Source organism: Odontomachus brunneus, unplaced genomic scaffold, assembly GCF_010583005.1.
Source record: "Odontomachus brunneus isolate Ranch 3 - 2012 unplaced genomic scaffold, Obru_v1 Obru_scaffold_042, whole genome shotgun sequence".
In the NCBI taxonomy this organism is placed as follows: Eukaryota; Metazoa; Arthropoda; class Insecta; order Hymenoptera; family Formicidae; genus Odontomachus; species Odontomachus brunneus.
In genome coordinates, this window is record NW_022639492.1 from 503,803 (window position 1) to 525,218 (window position 21,416).

The following is a 21,416-nucleotide window of genomic DNA, read 5'->3' on the forward strand; positions in this document are numbered from 1 at the left end:
AAGATTTTTTTACCGTTTTCATAGACTCGAGTATCTGTTGCGGAGAAGTAGCTTTGCGTGTGGCCAGACCAACCTCGGCCTCAATACACGGTTGGTCCGGCAAAATGGCAGCGGGAGATGGCAAGGCCGGTGCTGTGCTAGTGTTTTCCTTCATGGCGTCCGAAGCGGGAACCAATGGTACCATACCAATGGTTGCGCGTGTTTGTGGCGATCTGAACAGAAAGAAACCCAATTGCACATTACTCATCGAGCGTTACGCTCCTCTTTGAAATCAATTTAATAATAGGAAAAAGGGCTAATTCGAGTTCAAGCACAGGATTAATAGTGCTATGTACCATATGGGTAAAACCTTCCTTGTGTTAGGAAATAGAGTAATATTTATTGAACATGAATAATCAATATAGATAATCAAACATTTCGGCTCAATCATGAACCCTCATCAGTGATAAATAAATAAAACCTCAAGATTTACAATACGAACGAATTACAAAGCAAAAGTATTAATTAAAGACATGAGTAAAATGACATGAATGTTATTTGCAATATTATAGCTGACAAGACCGTTACCGGAATAATATTAAGAAGTTCATATTAAAATTACGAAGTAGCCGTCATAACTATAAAAAATATATAATAAAATAAAAATAAGTAAGATTAAAATATAATAAATACATAAAATAGTCAATATAAGATACCTTTGTTAAATTGAAGGCTCAGCTAATAAAGTGAAACGATCCTGTCAACGATAACATCGCCAAGTCTAGGTAATACGGATAATAGCAATTTATATACATTAGCATTATCATATGCTAATGTAGCTTATCATTATCATATTTATAAGCATTATCATTGTGCATTATCAACGAGTCGTGGAAGAGAAGGAAACAAACAGAGATTTATTTTCAAAACAAGCCGCAGTAGCCGTTGCCCAAATATTCTGTGTCCTTTTGTAAGTTAAGTCCATGCTTTTGAAGTTTAATGTAAATCATTTCTGAGTTCAGGCGTTTCAAGTAAAAACGTTCCTCATATAAAACTTTAGCATGATCCCAATTGAAATCATGGTTTTTCTTCATACGGTGTTCCTATATGGCTGTCAACTCCATTGTAGAACTCCTTGGTATTCTCATATGTTCAGCAATACGCGTGGAGAGTCTTCTACTAGTTTAACCAACATACAAAGCCTCACAACTACTGCATTGCAATTTATACACAACGTTATTACGAAAACCAGGAGGCAACCTGTCTTTATGCACACGAATCATTCCTGATAATTTATTAGTGCAAAAATAAGCAATATTTGTTATATTATTTCTAAAAAGCTTTGCCAGTCTGTTCGAAACTAAACCAAAAACGGTATGGTAAAATATTTTTTATTATAACCAGAAGCTGTCAAATTAATTTTGACTATCCCTGAACCTCGTCCACAATTACCAATAAGGAACATCAGTCTACGTTTTATAGTTTTAAAAATTAAGTCAAAAGAATAATTATTATTAATTAGCGTCAAAATGATAAAATCTAAATTTTTCTTATGGAAAGAAGAATGACTAAGATAAAATATCCTATCAATCAAGCCAATAATTGTTCCGATTTTGTGTTCAATAGGATGGAAAGACAAAAAGTTAAGGTATCGACCAGAAAACGTTGGTTTATGATACCAGTCGAAAATAATTGTGTTATTACGTATTAAAAGAGTGGTGTCTAAAAAGTTAATACTGTCATCTCCTATTTTAGTTGTGAACTGCAGCCGAGGATAAAACAAATTAAAAATGCGCAAAATGTTATCTAAACTCCTTAGGAGCCGCTAAAAGAATATCGTCGACATATCTAAAATAAAAAGGCAATGTCACCGGAATCATGTTAAAAGCTCTTTCTTCCAAATCTTGAAGAACTAGGTTTGCAATAATAGAGGACAATAGGGAGCCCATAGGACTCCCAAAAGTCTGTTTATAAGATTTATTATTAAAAGTAAAAAATATAGAATCAAGAACAAACTCCAAAGCCAACATAAATTCGTTGCGAGGAATCCCAATGGAATCACCAATATAATGCCAACGTTTGTCAACCGAAGCTAATGCTAGATTAAGAGAAATATTAGTAAATAAAGAAATAGCATCCAAAGAAACCAGCTTATGATGTGCCTCGAAATGTCTAAATGAAAGATTGTTAACTAAGTCAAAGCTATTATTAATTTTGCTTTTTGTCGGTGGAATTTTCTGGTAAATAATTTTATGTAAAAAAGCTGCAAGATTATCAAAGGGGCTATTAATAGAAGAAATAATTATTCTCAACGGGTGTCCCTCCTTATGTATTTTAGGTAACCCATAAGCCCTAGGAAGATTCCCCTCACCTCCTCTTTGAAGATATCGCAAAGTAGTGTTCGCGCTGCGCGCGTTCGTCGATCGACTTGCGGATGATCAACCTGATTGCGAGCAATAAAGGAAGAGATCTAAATATGGACCATGATCCAAATATAGACTATCAGTGTTTCAGCTATGTGTGGTGCTACGCACTAATGAAAAATATTTGAGTAATTTTCTTTTCAAAGAACAGCATTTAATTGTTCTTTAGAAAAGATACAAAATTTTCGGTTTTTCAATCTGGAAAGTTGCACAGACATGTATATTGCATCTTTTATTTTAAAATATACATACTGTTTGCTATCAACACATTCTTTTGACTTCTTTAACAAAATCTTGATGAGTAATAACCATCGATTAAAATTTTTTACGACGTTATTCAAGACGATGATCTTAACAACATATATCTAGATTAAAGGAGATCATTGGATTTACTAATCCAGATATTTAGTAAAGTGAGAATCTTTTTCGCATGGGATAAAAAATCTGCGCATGTTATTTATTTCTCGTGGCGATTCTCATCGCGATTCTCGTCATATGGAAATTTATCCGAGGCGCAAAAACACGCTTCGCATTTATTTTGAGCTTGAGAAAATGCCCGAACCACTCAGCGCAGAGTGCGTAAGCGCACATAACTAATCGCAGACGGACGTTACGGAAGGCGAGCAGAAACTTGGACAGGCGATGTAATAATATACGTTCGTAACAGTAACAATAATTTATTGATGTTACCAAAGTGAAGTTACTCGATAATAAAATTCGTCGCTATGAATCACTGAAATTGTCTTCTCAGTTCCGCGGAGTTCCGTAGAGAGATTGAAGAGATGGTGAATTAGTCGCACGCGAAGAAAAGGTGAATCTCAAAGAGAACTACTGTTAAAACGTGGCAGCGACGAGCAAGACAAAACTGTCTGTCTGTCTGTTAAAAAACAGCTCCTCCATAATTTTCTTTAACAGCATACGGCGATTGGTCGCGAATCAAATTAACGGTTTGGCTTTCGCAACAATCATAACACATATTATTGGGATAGATCTGTTGACGGAAAAATCCCAGTATATATTCGGTAGAAGGAAAAACTGTTCTATATTCAGCATCGAATTAATAGACTAGAATCCTCTTCGTATAATTTTGTTTGGCACGATCGCTATTGTAGCGAATATCTCGAGCGGTGAGACAATAGACTGAAAAATGCCGCGACAATAATGTGATGTTCTAACGGCGTTAAAAATAAGAACAACACTGATTGCGCGTATATAATTTTCCAGAAGATTCTTCGCGAAGAATTCTCTAGAAAATGGTACTGCCGGTTTTGTTTCGAATTCGAAACAACACTCCGTCCCGCACGTATTCGTCCATTTACTTTACGACGCGTTGTAGAATGCCGGCCATAGGAATCTATTTTCGTAATCGCGCGCACACACACATAAATCGTCGATTACTGACAGGCAGAAAAACTGAGGAATTTCGCTCAAGGACGGTGTCACGAGTTGTGAATCCTTGTAAAAAATCGGCGCGTCCACACAAAAATAACTTTTACTTATGATAATAAATCCACAAATGGAAAACCAGGGCGCCGCGTAGGCGCGTCGAAAGTCTGACTAATGGACATTCTCGTGGTGTAAAGCGGATAATGATTATATTGTATACATACGTGCTGAAAAAACTATCCTACACGCGACTAAGCTTCGAAACAAGGATGAATGATGCGACTTACGTCACGCGAAGCAAGAAAATTCGCTTCGCAATCGGATTCTTATCTTCGGGCACGTTACATCGGACATTAGTGAGTAATCGGTATCATCGTGTGGAACAACCACCAAGGTTGTGATATACATTCGATAAACTTCATATCTGGAATCTCCCGGTTCTTTCGAAGCTGTCGTCACGTGTGAAGAAGCGACACGAGCACGCAATGCCAGCGCTGTCAAGCTGGCCACACATACTTTTTGTAACAGTAACTGTAAAACGTAACGTAAGAATTGACCAATTACGATCGAATATTCACAAAAATAGCGACCTTACAATCGACGATTCTCAATATGATTGGTCAATTCTTACGTTACGTCTTACGGTTACTGTTACGGAAAATGTGTGTGGCCAGCTTCAATCGGAACGAGAATTGACAAATGAAGAACAACTCGAGAAATCAACTTAAAAAGTTATCTATCCCAAAGACTACTAAAATTGACTAGTATCTTATATTATTGTGAATCGAAGGAAAAAATTCGAAAAGCGAAAGTCCACGTAGCAAATATCGTGTCTCGATGATTGTAAATTTGGATTGTTTGGCAGATGGTTTTCGCCGCAATGAATCGCTCGGCAATTCTACTTCGATTTATTTCTATTTCTTCAAATGGCAGAAAAACGCACAAAACACCACTTGTGGATTCTACAGAGGATCTCTCGGTAAAGCTGCAGATTGAATAAGATCAAAAAAGGTTGAAGGCTTCATAATGTCAAAGCACGCGTTAAATGGAATATTAAAATTGAAAAAAAAAAGAATAAAATGTCAATCCAAATTTCCTAACATCTGTATATTTTGAAGGATCTAATGGAAACTGAAGAACTACTAAGAAACTAAAGTTCAACTTAGTGTCTCTCAATGACAGAGAACGCACAAAACACCACTTATAATTTCTACCAAGGATCTTTCGATAAAGCTAGTAGATAGTAAAGTAGATTAAATAGAATCGCAAGAGATTGATATAGACTTCAGAGTATCAAAGTTGAGTAAAACATTCAAGTCGAAAGAAAGATCAAAATTGTTTCCTCCAAGTTTCCATCGTTTCAGTCGCAAATAAGAAGTTAATGATACCTCTGGAAAGAAACTTGTTTAATATCTGCTTACACGGGATTTCCTTTCAAGCGAACCACAAGCTTGGCCCTCCTACAGCCATCGACTCTCCTTGTGTCTTGACGTTTCCTTATCGTGAGACTGACCAATCCTCCTCGCATAACGTGTCCTCTCCTCGCTCTTGGATCCGACAAAGCGTGAACGAACCTAGCCACGATCTCCACGTGCGCTGGACCACCACTCACGACGACCTCGTGCTCCAGGAGGCACGCGATAAACTCGTCGAGCGGGTAACGCGGTCGCCTAAGGGACCAGCGGCTCTTCAGGTCCCGCGGCATTTCGAGAACTAGGCACTTGACTGCGACGATATACACGAGAGAGTTATCCTTATTCCTTGTCCTTGAAGGCTTTCTTCCGACTCTTCACGCGTTCGTACATAAACGTGGAGCACTTGCACATTCGAACGTCCAGCCGAGCTTGCGGCACCTGTCCATCCATTCGTGGTCGATGTGGTCGCGACGTCGTTCTCGAATCCGTCCCGGTCGAACAGCCGATGCGGATCAGCCGCTGCGGCAACACGTAGCCTTCTTCATCGGGCGCATGATATTGAAGAAGAACAGGCGACGGCCACGTCTCCTGCTGTCCTCGATGTAGAGCGTATGGTGTTCACGACATCCAGTGACTGAAGGAATCGCTCGATGGACACGAGTAACTAGCGCAGCTCTGGCCCGCGCGGTAGCAGATAGGATCAGTTCAAGTCAGTCGGATTGAATTGGTCTGCCGTGAACCGGATATTGCTAGTCGCTCGCGACGATATCCGTTCGCCTGCACGAAGTTTTTTTCTCTCTCTCTTTTGAAAATACGACCTTCGCCTGGCGATAATGTCACCATCCACGGTCAATGACCGTCGAAACTGTCGTGGAGTCGCGTGATCAGCGTGACGCGTTTCCTCTTGAAATAACGTCACGTGAGGACAGGTAAACACCAGTTCGATTATCTAATCCCGTAACCCGAGCAGAGTAGAGAGAAGTGGAATTGCGTTGTGAGTTTCCTGGAAATTTCGCGGATATTTTCGGCCGAGAGCGCGTGCGGCAGGTTTCCACTTCCTTTCGACGTGCTCGCCTCTGCGTGTGCGAAAGAGTGAACTTTACAACTCCCCGCGAGAGCCGCCGCGCTAAGTGTTTATCTCCTTGAACGTCCAAGTGAACACGTGTACCTTCACCTTGTGTCAAGTCTAATCATGATGCCATATGCGCAATTTTCTATTGCCTCATAAAGCGCCTTGATGTCGCGGAATGTGTTCCCTGTGTCTTCGCTTCTAGGAAATTCCCCGCTCTCTGCAATTATAAATCTTCTCTCACAGTTTTTACACCGTATTGAGAAGGAAAAAGAGAGAGAGAGACGAGTATCTTTCAATCGTAAGAGGAACTTGACGATAATTTATTCATTCGAAACTCGCATGAGGCATTTGATAAGCGATTGTTACAATCGTTCGTGACGTTTTCTCCTAGTATCTTTTCTGCTGACTCTTCTAAGCTAATTGAACAACCTACCGATCGATTTCATGAAAACGATCGAGCTTTTCCGTTACACCTTCCCTGGCTCTCTTCTAATCCTAGGAGCTTTATTCAAAGTTGCACGCCAGCTTCTTCGACCGTTCACCTTTTCTGCACCTCTTCTGCACCCTCAGAAGAGCGACGTGATCACCACTTGATGAATGAGCGCTCGACAATTCCGCGTAGTCGAGATTGGAAAAACCAGAATACAAAACTGAATTTAACCGCCCAGGCGTCAGCTTATTGGCGGCGAAGCCGCTCGTCATCTGACGAGATGATCCTGTCGTGAAAGAAGCACGTGACTAGCCAGGATCTCGCGTAACGCCACGACGTGAAGGCCGTCGATCGACGCGAGCAACGGTGCGTGCGAGACTCGCGTACACTCTGCCGGAAGTCGACTGGCTGCGACGGACGAGGGCATTCCTGGACGGTGCTTGCTCTTGGTGTATCGGCTCGCCGCCGATCTCGCTTCTCGCGCTTCAAGGAGGAGACTTGCAGTCGCAGGAGGAGGATCACTCTGTGATCATCCCACGTAGTAGTGATTAGGCGCGATCTCGAGCTGTCATAAGCTATCTGTCACAAGTGATCTCGTCCTTTGGACCCGCGACAGCCTCGTTTTATTGCATGACTAGTGGCTAATTGATCGCATCAAGTTCAATATCGCGAGGAAGAAGCTGCAGTCGGTAATTCCTTATTTTCCTCTATTCTTGATTGGAAGTTTCTGTTGGTCTGGAAACCGGCGCGACGGCCAGACGATCAATTGCACGCAACTGCGACTTCCCGTAGTTGCGGATGCGTCGACTGCGCGAGCCGCTGACCGGCAAAGTTGAGATACAACTATTCTGCTGTCTTGTGAGCGCGTTTGCGTTGTTCGACTCCGCGACAGTCCGGACCAACTCACCGGTACATGCTCGTCGTGCACCGGACTACACCGGATCAAGTTTAATTCGGTTATCTCGAACGCGCGCGATAACTCCAGGGCTTCCCTCTTTCTCCTCGCTGCGCAAATCAAGCGGGCCTGGGATTCATTGAGCTTACACGTCGCATCGAGATCGCCTCAGAACTGCTAGCGCGAGCTACCGATCCTTCAAACAGATGCTCTGCACCAGTTTCGACGTACAGAAACCTGAAAGACCTCCCAACACTTTGAACCAGGCTCTCCGAAACCAGTTCCGCTTGTCTCCTTCTTTCAACTAAGCATCAGACGGGAGAAGGTTGTCTTAAAGATGTGAGTCTTTCCATAGAAAACAAGAACCACGCTGAGAAACAGCTTGGCTTGTTCGCACAATCTCGCACGAGAAATGCTTCGGAGCAGTCCGCTGCTCCGCTACCTGTCCCGATTCGGCGGACGACTCAGAGACGCCGCGAAAGCTCAAACACTTTCCTGAGCGATGTCTGGCGGAGTCGCTTCAGGATTGCGCGCGTTCAGTGGGATCATTGATCACTGGTCGGAAGCGGCAATTCGAATCGCGCACTCTTCGACCTCGACGACGATCGAGTAAGCAACGACGAAGAATGCCAGTCACCGGTTTATCGCACGTGCTCGGCGATGGTTCGCGTCGTGCGGACTTGGCGATTATCGCCTCGATCGAGTGGCAACTGCGACAGCAACAACCGCGTGGTGCGACCTGAATCTGCTTGGGTAGATTCCACGGGATCTACGAGACTTGCGAGAGCAACGCGGCGACGCGCGGTGTACGGCGTTCTGAATTTATTCGTATGCTCCGTATCGCTCTCTTGGCATGCCTCTTTCGCTCTCTCCCTCTCCCTCTCTCTCTCTCTTGTTCTCTCTCCTTCTTTCTCCCTCGGTCTCCAGCTCCTCGATGTTCTCCGATTTCCCCTCCAACGGGACGACGTCGTCGGCTGGGTAACCGGGATGCTGGCTTGCGCCAGTTCGAGCCAGTTTGTCGGCGACGATGCTCGCGGTCTACTTTCGTCCCCCACTTGCCATTCTCCACCACTAGCGAACAACCTCCACTACCACGACCATCGTCGCCGCTACCACCGCTAAGATAGACTCCCACCAGCTGCAAATCGGCTATCCGGCAACGTCGCAGTGCTTCTGATGGAGGGGTTTGCGATGTTCTTTGTTTTTCTGTTCTTGGGCCTCATTTTAAGGGAATCTTGGTGAAACGAGAAGTAGACAGATCTCTCACACACAGTGGATCTGCTTTGATTTTTATTTTCCGAAAGAGAGATGCGACGCAACTTTCGCGCGTTCTCTTGTATCTTCGTCGTCCTGAACAGCCCTTTATTTTTATTTGAACGAGAAGAAGGTGTAAAAGACAGACATAAAATTTCTCATTGTGGAGCAACGTTCTCCATATCCTCCAAGTCCTCTTAGTCGTTCCCGATTATGCTCCTCGTGACGAGGATAACAGAGGCAGCGGAAAAAAAGAAAGAAAACTCAGAGACAAATATATCTTCCTTAATCAGTATTACGCCGCGGCTGGTCTTTTCCAGTCCAGATTTCATTAGGCAGTTTGCAACAGCCAAAACGAGCAACGTGTGATTTTGCAATTTTGCAAAATTTTGGTCCAGTAGAGCAAAAAAAGCGATGATAGAAAAAAAGAAGAGGAAGAAGAATCACAACCAATACGACATAAACTTTGCAGAAAAGAGACAGTATTTGGTCGGTAAAGTTTTCAAATATGATGTCCCCTTAATATGCGCTCATATATAACAGCGCAACGGTTGTAACTTACCTATCGTTATTATATTTAAGAGCCAATTGTTCCAATCTCATGATAAGTTAACTAACAGTTGAATCATATGTCTATCTCTGTCTAATTTGAAGGAGAAACTAATACAAACATATGAGTTAACTGTTAGTTAGCTTACCAAGAGATAAGCCCTAAGTGTGTTCTAGTTTCGCACAATGTGGTGCAGCTTTCTGTTGCGAAAATAGGCCTGTTCTTTCGGCGCGCGCGCGAGCGACGCCGCGAAGGTCGCGCCGACTCGAGCCGGTCGATAGCTCGATAGCTCGCATCGCGAACGCGAATATAAATAGCTCGCGAAAGTAAAAACGCGGCCCATTGGCGGATCAGGTGGTGTCGGAACTGTTTCGCTATTTATATCCTTAAAACAGGTATCCGTCGATCGCCAGGCGGGTGACGCAACCGTTCAACTAACTGCGCGGCGTTTCGGCACGAACGCGAGTGAACGGAAATTGCGACGAAGTGGAGGATCGCCGCGTCGAATTCGATTCCTCGCGACGCATCTAGCAGCTGGGATTTCGTTCTCTCGCGACTTCGCGAGCAAAAAGTCAATGACTCGCGGCGCATAATCGCGCCTCGACAAGCGCGCAGTTGCAGGGGGCGTTTGTTTCGCGCGTCGCTATTTTCGGAGGAAGATACGAATATGTCGTTCTGACGACGACGGGCCGTTTGACAGGCCGGATGATTAATTATACAGTTAGGCGGGCGCCCGAAACCTGCCGTATCCAGAATCGACTAGTTGCTGTTTGCATAGTAAAGCACGAGCCGCTCATCTCAGTTCGACTCGAGACTTCATATATTCGCGTCTCCTTGAAGACACTCGATCCGCCATCGCGCTAACGGCCATCGGACTTCGATAGCAATGGAAAAAGTGACACAGCGAGTATCTCTCCAAAAAGCAATAGAACTCTCGTGACACTCTGATCTTTCACTAACACAGATTCGCGCTGAGCGCAATCGTGAATTTCATCGACTTCGCGACTCGCGTGCCGTTTTATTTCGACCTTCTCCGATCTCTGTAAATATTATTATATCGCGCGGGCATTTTTGTCCTTTCGTAAGGTCTAACAAACGGAAGAACTAAACCTGTTAATCGAATAGCTTTCAAGGATAAAACCGTCAGCGATACAAAGACCCGTGATAAATTATTAAGAAGCTACCTAGCTTCCTACCCGAACTATCAGTTGTATTGGATTCTTTAAATTAGATAGACAGTTCTGGTATTGGCTTCTCAAACTCGCTGCAGCTATGTTGGATCATGACATCAAAAACAAGAAATTACACGATGAAAATTTTTGCGTATCATTTCCAAATAAAAAGACATTTGAATGGAAGAACATTTTATATCGCTCAAGCATACTTGTAAAATGCTCCGAAAACTATTCTTGTCACCTTGTTCCTTGATAATCAATAAATAGCTGTTAAATTAACGTGAGATAAGATAGGTTAAAAAGGAAGTTTGCATGTCATGTTAATTTTTCGTCTATTTATTGATTGTCAAGGTAAATGGATAGTTTTCAGAGTATTTTACAAGTATGCTCAGGTAATCTGAAATGTTCTTTTACACAAATATTTTCTCATTTGAAAATTACGCGCAAAAATCTTGGACATGCGTTTTCTCACTTTGAATGTCTTCAATCAAGAGTTTCACGAGGGAAAGTTTTAAGGCCTAAGTATTGATCTCATTCAAGTAAAAAAATTTTTTATAAAATAGTTTTGAAAGTTATTCCTGAAGAGAAAGTTTCGTGGTCCAAATAAAATTGACTGTCGAGATGTGCGATTTTCTGAATGTACATAATTATACACGTACATGTTTATATTATATTGGTTTACTCAGCGGGAAATTCACTGTTTAGGATAAAATTCACGGATTAGGATAAAAAATATAACTCTATTTAGAGTGAGTAAACAGTATTATGTCAACAGGACATTACTTTACCAATATAAAAAATGTGTAGAGAAGTACGATTTCCTGAATGTACTGAATGTAATGAGCATTTATTTTTGAATATGTGCCTCAGCTTGAAAGTTCAATAAATCTAATAACCATGATAAAATAAACATAAAAGCGTCAACGATTCTGCTCTGAACACGAAATTCAGTGAAATTTATTGTTTCACGGATTGGAATGAATAATATATAGGTCTATCTAAGGCGACCTAGACAGAGTCGTTACTCTGTCGATATAAAAAAACATGGGGAGAATTCGAAGTAAATGTACATAATTATGCACCTTAATGACGATGTGACAAACGCGAGACGCGAAGAAGACGTTAATCTAACGCTGACAGAGTGACGCCGCTAATTACGGTGCGTTCATCAGCGAGCGGAGAGGCGGCACCATGCATAATTATTCTCTTAGTATGTCTATACGCTTACCTTGATACCTATATTTAACTCGACCCGAAGCTGCCGCGAGCATTCTGTTAGCTTCATATATACACATGACGGATATTATCACCAGACAGCCACATAATCCATTTTGTTATGCATTAATCAAGGATACTCTATACGCACACATGACGCAACAATTTCGCGTTTTTTATTCAACGCGGAGCGAGTGGGTGTCGTTGACTCGCAGCAATTGCAAAATCGAACGCGCAATATAAAATGATAAATATTATTACGTCTTACGGAAGATGTTGTTCCAATCGTTCGACCTGTTTGTCGCGACATGTCGAATAATTTATATGCAGCGTACTGTATCCTCAAGGTTTCCTTTGCGCAACTTTTCACGAGTGTCGCAATTTTTCATACGACAATGCGCGTTAAACGCGTTGTCGATTTGTTTTCTGGCTTCCGTTTTCCATTTCTAATAGTTAGAGCGCAATGGTGATTGAAGCACTGCGATTGTAAGCGACGCGGGTATGAGAAAGCGAGGAAATAATAATCGTAATGAACATCAATATAATGAGAATTATAGAGACAATCGACTTACATCGCATCCGTTGGAGCGTACGGGCTTCCTCCGTTTTGTGTTGCCAAACTCGACGCGGACAAGGATTCCAAGGGAATCTGCACGACAAAAATCAAGGGAGAAACAAATTGAAATCGCTTCTATCGAGATATGTGGAATTTTGAATATTTTACTCGTGCACGGAAAAAACTATGTTAGTGTAAATGAATTTCCTGTTATTTGTTGGGAAGGAAACTCAATTGTAGAAAAAAAAATATTTCTTTGTACACCCAACAAAATATTTTACTGCTTCAGATAGAATTCTACACTGAGAGAAATTATCCGATATAAAATTAACAAACAAATATTTTCAATCAAAATACCAATGAATTTTTATATTCCATCAGTATATCTGATTAAATTTAATCTGACACTTTCGATAGAATTTTATTAAACAAACCGACCAAAAAATTATGAACCAATATCTGTCATCAGATGTTTCCTGATCGGATACAAAAATTCATCGATATTTTTACTGGAAGTATCCATTTGTTAATTTTTCTTGGATTCTTAATTTGTTAATTTTTTTCAGTGTACGTATTGCTGTGTTAAAATTTATCGCTGTTTTTCATATTTGCTAGAAAATTATCTGTGGTACGTAATATTTGCAGCGGCAGCATTCAAGCAATGTCCACAGACAAATTTAGGTCCCGTTATCAATTATTAATCTGACCATAACTGGATGAGCGTCATAGAGAGACTTCTTTGCTAAATTTTACAAAACACTAAATTTTCAGATACAAATTCTATCTACCATCTGTGTATCGGTTAAATATAAAACATAAACACTGCGATATCGCAGTGTTTACTAGTCATTTATCTATCTCAGCTAATTTCTCGCATCTAAATAATTTCCGCTATGACTACAAGATAATTTCTTTGAATAGGAAGTTTCCACTCAATCAATTGCTCTTCATTTATCTCAGTATTAATGCAACTAAATGTTCAAACGAATATTTTCGGTCACATTGACAGAGATATCACTTCTCGTCAGCGAATTTTTTTGTCTGAATTCAGTTATAAATTCTTTTTTGTGTAGAAATTCTTTTTCCATGTGGTAAAAGGGTACACTTGTTAGGAAACTCACGTCGGAAAGAACGGTGCACTCGTAGCTGGCCTGATATTTGCCTTGCTCGTGAAGGGGACGCCTCAGTATCTTGTCACGGTCTTGCTTGTGCTTGCGGTCCGCTCCCTTCAATTTGAAAACTTTCACTTGGCACGAGGCTGCGTGCAAGCGCGGTCCCCCCGGCAATCGGGTCTCCACTTGAATCCGAAAGGGCACGCCTTTCTCGCCACCGTGCTTCTTCGGCGTAAACTCGGTGCTTATGCAATTCACCTATTCGGAGGGAACAATACTCTGCAGTCTCCGCAGCAATCACATGCAAATGGCTGCGCGCTATTCGCGACCGAACGGCTGTGATATTTCTCGATAAATACTTCCCGAAATATCGCGCGTATATATGGAATTTCAAGGGAATCTAAGCATCGGAAAACTTCTTTATAATTGTTCTAGAAAAAGCAATTATGAAATGAGAGAAGAAGAAAAGAGAAGAATTATAAAAAGAAAGAAAAAAGGCAAGTGAGAACTAGCGGTTGTGAGTATTAAATTTTATGAGAGGATAATAATGTCTGAAAGTGTTAACGCAGACTCCGAATATTTTCTCGAACTTGCAATGTACGCGATGAATTAATCTTCCATGTCGCAAACCGATCCTTTATCCTAAATTATCAATATTAAATAATCCTAATATCCATCTCGAACAAACCATTTTAATCACGCGCTTTATTTTAACGATTCGTTTTACGATGTGTCAATAATAATTTCAAATATTGTGAAAAAATATTGTCTCAGCCAGGAATCACAACTATTGATACAAATAATTTTGGACGAAGAAGGAGAAAGATGTGTGAGGGAGGAAATCAATGAGATCTGGAGCGTACTTTAATGTAAACTCCGACTTCTTTCGTGGGATCCCACATGAATTCCACGCTATTGTTTGACGGCGACGGTTGGCAGACGTCTACCATTCCGTAGCTGAGGGGCACGTCGACCTCCAGTAGTCTCTCACCCGGTCTAGCGCGTTGCCATGCCAGCATCTGCTCCCGCTCCGTGTATTGCAGCCGTCGCTCATGGAAGCAAATGCGTATCGTCGACTGGAACAGAAAGCCCGGATGTCCCTACAGAGGCGTTGTAGCACCGTTTGGGCGACTCACATCTTTCGAACGTCGAGGACACCCGGGAGCTCACGCCAATCGCGTTAATACGTGTTAATAATTGTGCGAATATGATTCCCGTGCCATGTCTCCAAGCCGGCAGACTGCTGCGGCAGAATTTCGAAACGAATCTGCGTGGTTGTTAGCGGAGTCAGCAAGGATATCCACAGCTGGATGCAACTGTTCACCGTGTTATATAATTCAGCGTCGACGACTGTTATATCAGCACTTGCAAAACTCATGCGCGGTATTTCATGTGCGATATCATATCTTATGTTTTTAATTAAAATTGAATTAAATTGAAATGATTAAAACAAAGATAAAGCTAAAGTAAAAGTAAAATAAAAGACTGATTGAAGACTAAATTGAAGATTAATGGAAAGTAAATAAGTTTTGTGGGTTTTGTGATTCAACCGTCGATCGACGTGGAATTAACCGGCCTTTTTTTTTACATTGTCGAATTTTTATTCCGATCGAAAGAGTAGGCGAACTATCCGGTTAACACCGGCGTGAACTCGCTCTCGCTCACCTCGTGAGGAACTACCAAAGCGTTTTTTAAGATGCAGCTACCCAAACATTAGAAGCGTCCAAACGAGCGATCGCTGGTATTTAAAGACGTGGTACCTTCAGAATTTTGCCGCGGTAGGCGGATAAATCGCCCAATTTCTTCAGCTTGATCTCGTATGATTGCCCCTGGTTCAGGTACGTCAACGTTTCCTCGTTAACTTTGGTGGCGATGCTAGTAGCGGCAGCTAAGACGTACTGAAAGCTAAGGATAGCCAAGTCCCGCGATATAATTAGTTAGATTGAATATCGAATTAAATATGCTACACAAAAGCTATTCTATCAACCAGCAAGGGAAGATGGAAGAGTTCTTTACTGATTATGATGAGCCTTCAAGAGACTGAAACAACCATTCAAAGTTAATTTCGAAGATTTGATAATGAGCAAATATATTTGCAATTACGAGATATATGAAAAAACGTTCCAATTTGCTAAAGCTCGAATACACATTAGAATTCTGTATTTAGATTTCTCAAAAATGTTATATTTTCGAACATACTTAAATTCCCTATTATTTTTTTGTAGGAATTTGGAAATTTTGGTGAAATAATTATTTATGAGAAAATTTGTGAATTTTTGTAGAGGCAAAAATTAAAGAGGATTTGATGTCGCATTCAACAGTGTGCAATAAAATTATTTTCTGAGACCGCACTTTTAAGATACGAGCTGTAAGCTTCAAATAGATGCAAACGCGTCACATCGTAAGTAGGACGTAATACATAGAGCATTCGCATCTACTTACACGTAGGGCCGATTTAACACGTCTGCAACTACTTATGAAGTTCACATAAACAGTCCCCCAAATGTAACATATTTAGATCTTCCATAGATGTAACATATTTAGAGTATGATCTCAATACGATCCTCTTTGAGATCTTGCTGCTTTAGTGAAGAAATACATTGAGAAAAAATACTTGAGAATTTACTTACGGGATATAAAGTTTACTTCTATAAAAAATAAAATTTATCTCTGTGAAATAAAGTTTATCTCTGCGAATATATATAAATATTTTATTATATATCACACACTTTATATACCACAAACAAATTTTCAAGCATTTTCTCTTCAATATAAGAAGCATACATGGATAAAGATTCTATCATTTCTCACATAGGTTGTAGCTCAATTTATATTCATTTCTCAAGTTGTATTCGGAAAAAAAGTCAGTTTGTGTAACTGAATGTAAAACTCAGAAACTCGCTGACGAGAAATGATATCTTTGGTTTATCGTTTAATAATTGTTACTTGAAACTTGCCTCAGATGAGACATTCAGATTTTTATTTACAGTTAAACCTGAGTTTTTCAACTAAATCGCGATTGTGAATGTAAAAAATCACATATAGTATATAATTCAAATAAAAAACTTTCATCTAACTCTAAATTCAGATTAGATTTCACATAGGACAAATTTCAAGTAACTGTTATTAATATTAGCCTCTGTTACTATGGCCAAGAACATTTATCTGAATAATCATGCATTAAAACTCAATTGAGGTAATTGAAGATGATGAGTAGAAACCTGTTTTACAGTGGGGAAATCTTTCTGTTTCTACAACTGAGTTTTTCATCTGCTTCCCAGATAACAGAACATTCAGTTACACTAATGGAGTCGTTTCTTTCGTGTATTATAAATAGATTTCAAGATTAACGTATGTTTAATAGCGCACCGGCAATCCTCATTTAACTCGTTCCCCTGCTGGGAAGAAGAAACGTGATTGGCCGAGGACGAGGTCGGCTGGTATTCCTCGTTGGAGGAGTATAAGAGTTGATGAAGACTGGCGGCGCTTTGGCCGTTGTTGTTGCTGTCAGTCTCGACGGAGCCGACGTTGCCATTGTTGGACGGTTGGGCGGCGTTGATCGCCCTTTGCGACACGTGATTTAAACTGGAACGATTAGCAGAATGGCAAACGTGAAACACACTTGCCGGCCGGTGTCGCGCGGCGCAGGTGAAGCAAGAACGGCGCATTTGCGTTCCTTAAAATATCGAGCCACTCACTACAAATTAAAGAAGAGAGACGGCGAGACGTTCAGATCCGCGGGCGTTCTCATTCTGCTTGCCTGACCGCTTCCAGATCGGCTAGAGGCAAAAAATTCCCACGGAATTGCCGCGAAATTGCACGAAATTCGCGCGGTTTTCCGCCACATGCGATATCGACTCGCGGCTGTTATTCACTCGTCGCATCGATCCGTCGTTCTCGAGGAGATCACATTTTCCTTCGTCGCAGCCCCGACACGTCGCACTCGCGGGAATGCGTGAAGAGCACGAGTGGAAAGTCACTCTGACGCGCACTCCGCGCGAATTATCTCATCGCGCGCGCGCGCGCGCGATTAGTCAACTGTATTCTCGAGACGCGATTTTCCGGGCAAGGAGAGATGCACCTTTTACATAATCAACTGTTCAGCCGTAGAGCAGCAAAATCTCGCGAGTCGACCTCTTAATTTCATCGCTCCGTATCGATACGACGGCTGGCGCGCGATACACGTGATGTTACCACCGCGATACTCCCCTTTCTCGGTCGCTTCTTCGATTATCCAGCTGCGACTGAGCAGTCTTCTACTTAGATAAGAAATTTCTAGCTCGCACGACGATTTCCCGCACGAACGGCGCGCGACGCAAGTCAAATTTCCGCTCAATTACGGAAAACGGCGGGACTACGCGAGTGAAAGTGAACTCAGCGCGAAACCCAGATCCGCGATACTGTGTGTATCGCCGTAAGACGCAAAAGCTATGAGAGATTTAACGTGTCATTTAGAAGCCGGTACGCGCCGACGATTTTGATCGTTTCCACACGTGACTGCACACTGTAATTGCGATTACATGCGAGGCGGAGGACTCGCACGTGCCATCTCTTCTTCGCGCACTGTTAACCCTCGCACGTTCAGTCTGTGTCGCACTGAGAAAAAACACTTACAAATTTATTCGGAGGACATAAAGTTTATTCATAGAAATAGACTTTGTTTCACGGAAATAGACTTTATGTTCTACAAATAAATCTTTCAGAATTTTTTCAGTCGTTACTTAAAACTTGTCCCACTTGAGATACTCAGATCTGAATTTGGAGTTGTATTGAAATTTTTCATTTCAATCATATAGCATGTGAGACATTGGCTCTTATTCTTAATTTTCTTTTATCGATAAAAGTGTCTCTAAACGTGACTTGTAATCAATAATAAAATGCTTACAAGCCACTTTCAGAGACACTTTTTTCAATAAAAAAGAATTCAGAATTCCAAAAAGGATCATTAAGGTAAAAGTACCAATGCCCGGACATATATCTAATTTTGGACATCTTTCTCGTTTTGATCTTTAAATACAAATATTTAAACTTTCAACATAAAAAAAAAAATATATATATATATATATATATATATATATATATATATATAAGTATTGAGTACATACATTTTCCATGTTGGAAATCTAAATATTCGTACTTAAAGACCAAAACAATAAGAATGCCCGGGATTAGGTGTCCGAAAATTAGTGTGTTTACCTTAGATCTGTAATTTAAAAAATGAAGAAAATAAGTTAATAATGATTCTATATTCAAATCTGTATATCTCACTCGAGAGGTAAGTTACCAGTATCGACTTCAGTAGAGCTCTTTGAATCTCACACACACACACATACACATACGTACATATACACATACGCGCGTCCGACATACACAGGCTGAGATATCAACCCGATTCATGCTTTTCGATTGATCGCGTCGCGCGGTCGACTGGCGCTTTAGGTCGTGCGCGGAACAACTCGGGACTTGAGGAACTTGACGCGACGATAAACACGAGTAAGAGAGTAGAGATCTATGTCCCGGGGGAGAGAAGGACTCACTTTCTCGATAGCCACGCCGAAGCCGAGCGCAATGATAGCGGCCTTATCTACGGCCGTGTCTCTGCGGGGGAGCTGCGCGGCAAATTCCGCTCGGAATACTTTTTACCCCCGTCGCCCCCAACCTGCCCCGCGGAAGATAGCACATGTCGTCGTGGTCGTCTCTGACCACTCTGTTCTCGTAATCGTAGTAAATTCAGTTACTATCATCACGAGTGTAATTCGCCTGTCACTCGCCTACGCGATTTTATCATCATCAACGGGAGGACGACGTGTATAAATAAATCAACTCGCGGATCTGGACGAAAGTAGGACAGACCGGGTTTAGTTGACTGAAAGTCCAAATCTCCTAAAATATTTGAAAATTTATTTGCGGGATACAAAGTTGATTTCGCAGAAATCAACCTTATTCCATAAAAGTAAACTTTATGTGTTATAAATAAATTCTCAAATATTTTTTCTCAATGTAGCTTCGCCAATTAACGATTTGTCAAAGAAATTCGGTACAAAACAATATGAAAATTACAGCTTACCATATTTTTTGTTAACACTAGGTTTACGGGATAATTTGACGGGTATCTGGAAAAATAGCTATACGACATAGAGAATTTCAATATTAGAAGAGGAGTAAATGAATAATTTGGATATATATTCGTATTATTCCATTAATAAAAGTCAACAAAAATTGCTAGAAAATAATAATAATAGTTTCTGTAATTTTGCTTGTGAAATCCGAAACCCGTCAAATTAGGGACGGGTCCCGTAAATCTAGTGTTAAATCGCAAAATTTACAGGATCGTCGATGACAAAAACATTGAGAAAGCTTGTCTCTATCATGCATGTACAATCAATCATAACATTTACTTGTCTGAAAAGCCGTAACTTCGAAGTTTTGAAAAGTTATCCTGGCCCGGTCTCCCCTATACACATGTTGAGTTTGATCGATAACATTGCGACACCTTTTCAGACAATTACGCGAGGCTATTACCAGATATTATCGCGAAGCTATTGTCAAGTGGATTGGCCTATTTCCGCGCAACACCGTGCAACCTGAGAAAAGCGACTTTGATAATCTGTGCCAACTTACTTGGGATTGTTGGCTTGGTTCTCGGGCGACGGCGCTTCCTGCTTGAAGACTGTTAACGACGGCAAAGCGAGGAGGGCTTCGCTGGAAGGGGAGAGAAATTTTCGCTGAGAATTAGCATTGTTTCTTCGATCCTGTTTGGGATCACATTTTCTCCGTGATCGCGATTTCCTATTTAATTTGCCATTATTGTGGCGCGCAAATATTGTTTTGTACCAAAGAAATCGGTCGATTCCGTATTTTTCTTCGTGTTCTCATTCTGCCGACAACACGATTGATAGAATAACTCGCGTTCTTTTTTGTTAGTATTTATTGTCAAGTACGTCAGTTACGTTGACGCAAAACGACAATCACGCGCGGTTGCGCAAAGATCAGAAGTTAACGGTGGCTTCAGTCACGCAAAACACCGAACGAGGACTCGCACGTGATAACGAAACAATAATTTGAGAACCACTACGATAATATGTGTGAGTCAGTAAGGTCAGCGCGAACCGGAATGAACTAGTTCACTGGCACAACGGATTTAATCGGTATGAAATAATACCGCGATATACCGTGTCATAAAAATATCCGCCGAAATTTATTTACGATTCTATGACATCTATGTAGGACAGCTGACTGTGTCACTTCCGTCCGTTTGTTACAACGCGAACAAACAAATGTTTTTCGCTAAAATTTCTCGCCCGTCCTACTCGGAGTACCACGTTTCTTTCTTCTCTTTTTAAGAAGGTTCCAATACTACTCACTAGTCAATCAGTAGTTTATCAATAAGATTTAAAATGACCGAGAAATAATTTTGCAACAATATTAGCGAGATGAAATTAGTCACGATATGTAATTGCTGTCTATTTTAAAAATCATCAAATATTTTAAAGATGACTAAATAAAAGTTGTAAGTCACATATTTGATGTTAACGAACATGAACGTGAAATGTACTCGTTATTGTATCGGACAAATGATCAATTTCACTTAATTTGAATTGGAAATGCATAGATGTTACATTAAAATAAATAATAAATATAGAAATAAATCTATAGAAATGTATGTGACATATTATGAGATTATTTCAGATCTGGCGTTTATTTATCACGTATGTGATGTTGCGATGTTTCCCCACTCATATATCGTCGAATTCACGAGTTTTATAATCGACAGATTATAAAATTAAATAAATTTTTTTACTAAAATGTGCTCAAATTTTCACTTCATTATTACGACAATTTTCCAAACTTCTATCTTATACACTGACAAGGAGATATTCGAAAATTTATGTAAATAAACTTATATATATATATATATATATATATATATATATATATATATATATATATATAT

The 21,416-nt window shown here is 40.7% G+C and overlaps 1 protein-coding gene across 5 annotated transcripts in view; it reads right to left on the minus strand.

Annotated features, from left to right (window-relative positions):
• Positions 1–21,416, minus strand: part of LOC116844561 (transcription factor CP2-like protein 1) — a 37,718-nt gene that overhangs the window by 3,785 nt on the left and 12,517 nt on the right. The window contains exons 1-8 of one of the 5 annotated variants that reach the window (XM_032816249.1): positions 18,806–20,071; positions 17,161–18,058; positions 16,832–17,047; positions 15,223–15,367; positions 14,326–14,562; positions 13,472–13,720; positions 12,367–12,443; positions 14–212 (exon numbers count right to left, since the gene is read on the minus strand). In XM_032816249.1, the coding sequence (XP_032672140.1) occupies positions 14–212; positions 12,367–12,443; positions 13,472–13,720; positions 14,326–14,562; positions 15,223–15,367; positions 16,832–17,047; positions 17,161–17,309 (1,272 nt within the window). In that variant the 5' untranslated portion in view covers positions 17,310–18,058; positions 18,806–20,071. The other 4 variants (XM_032816248.1, XM_032816244.1, XM_032816243.1 and 1 more) reach the window with 4 other exon arrangements.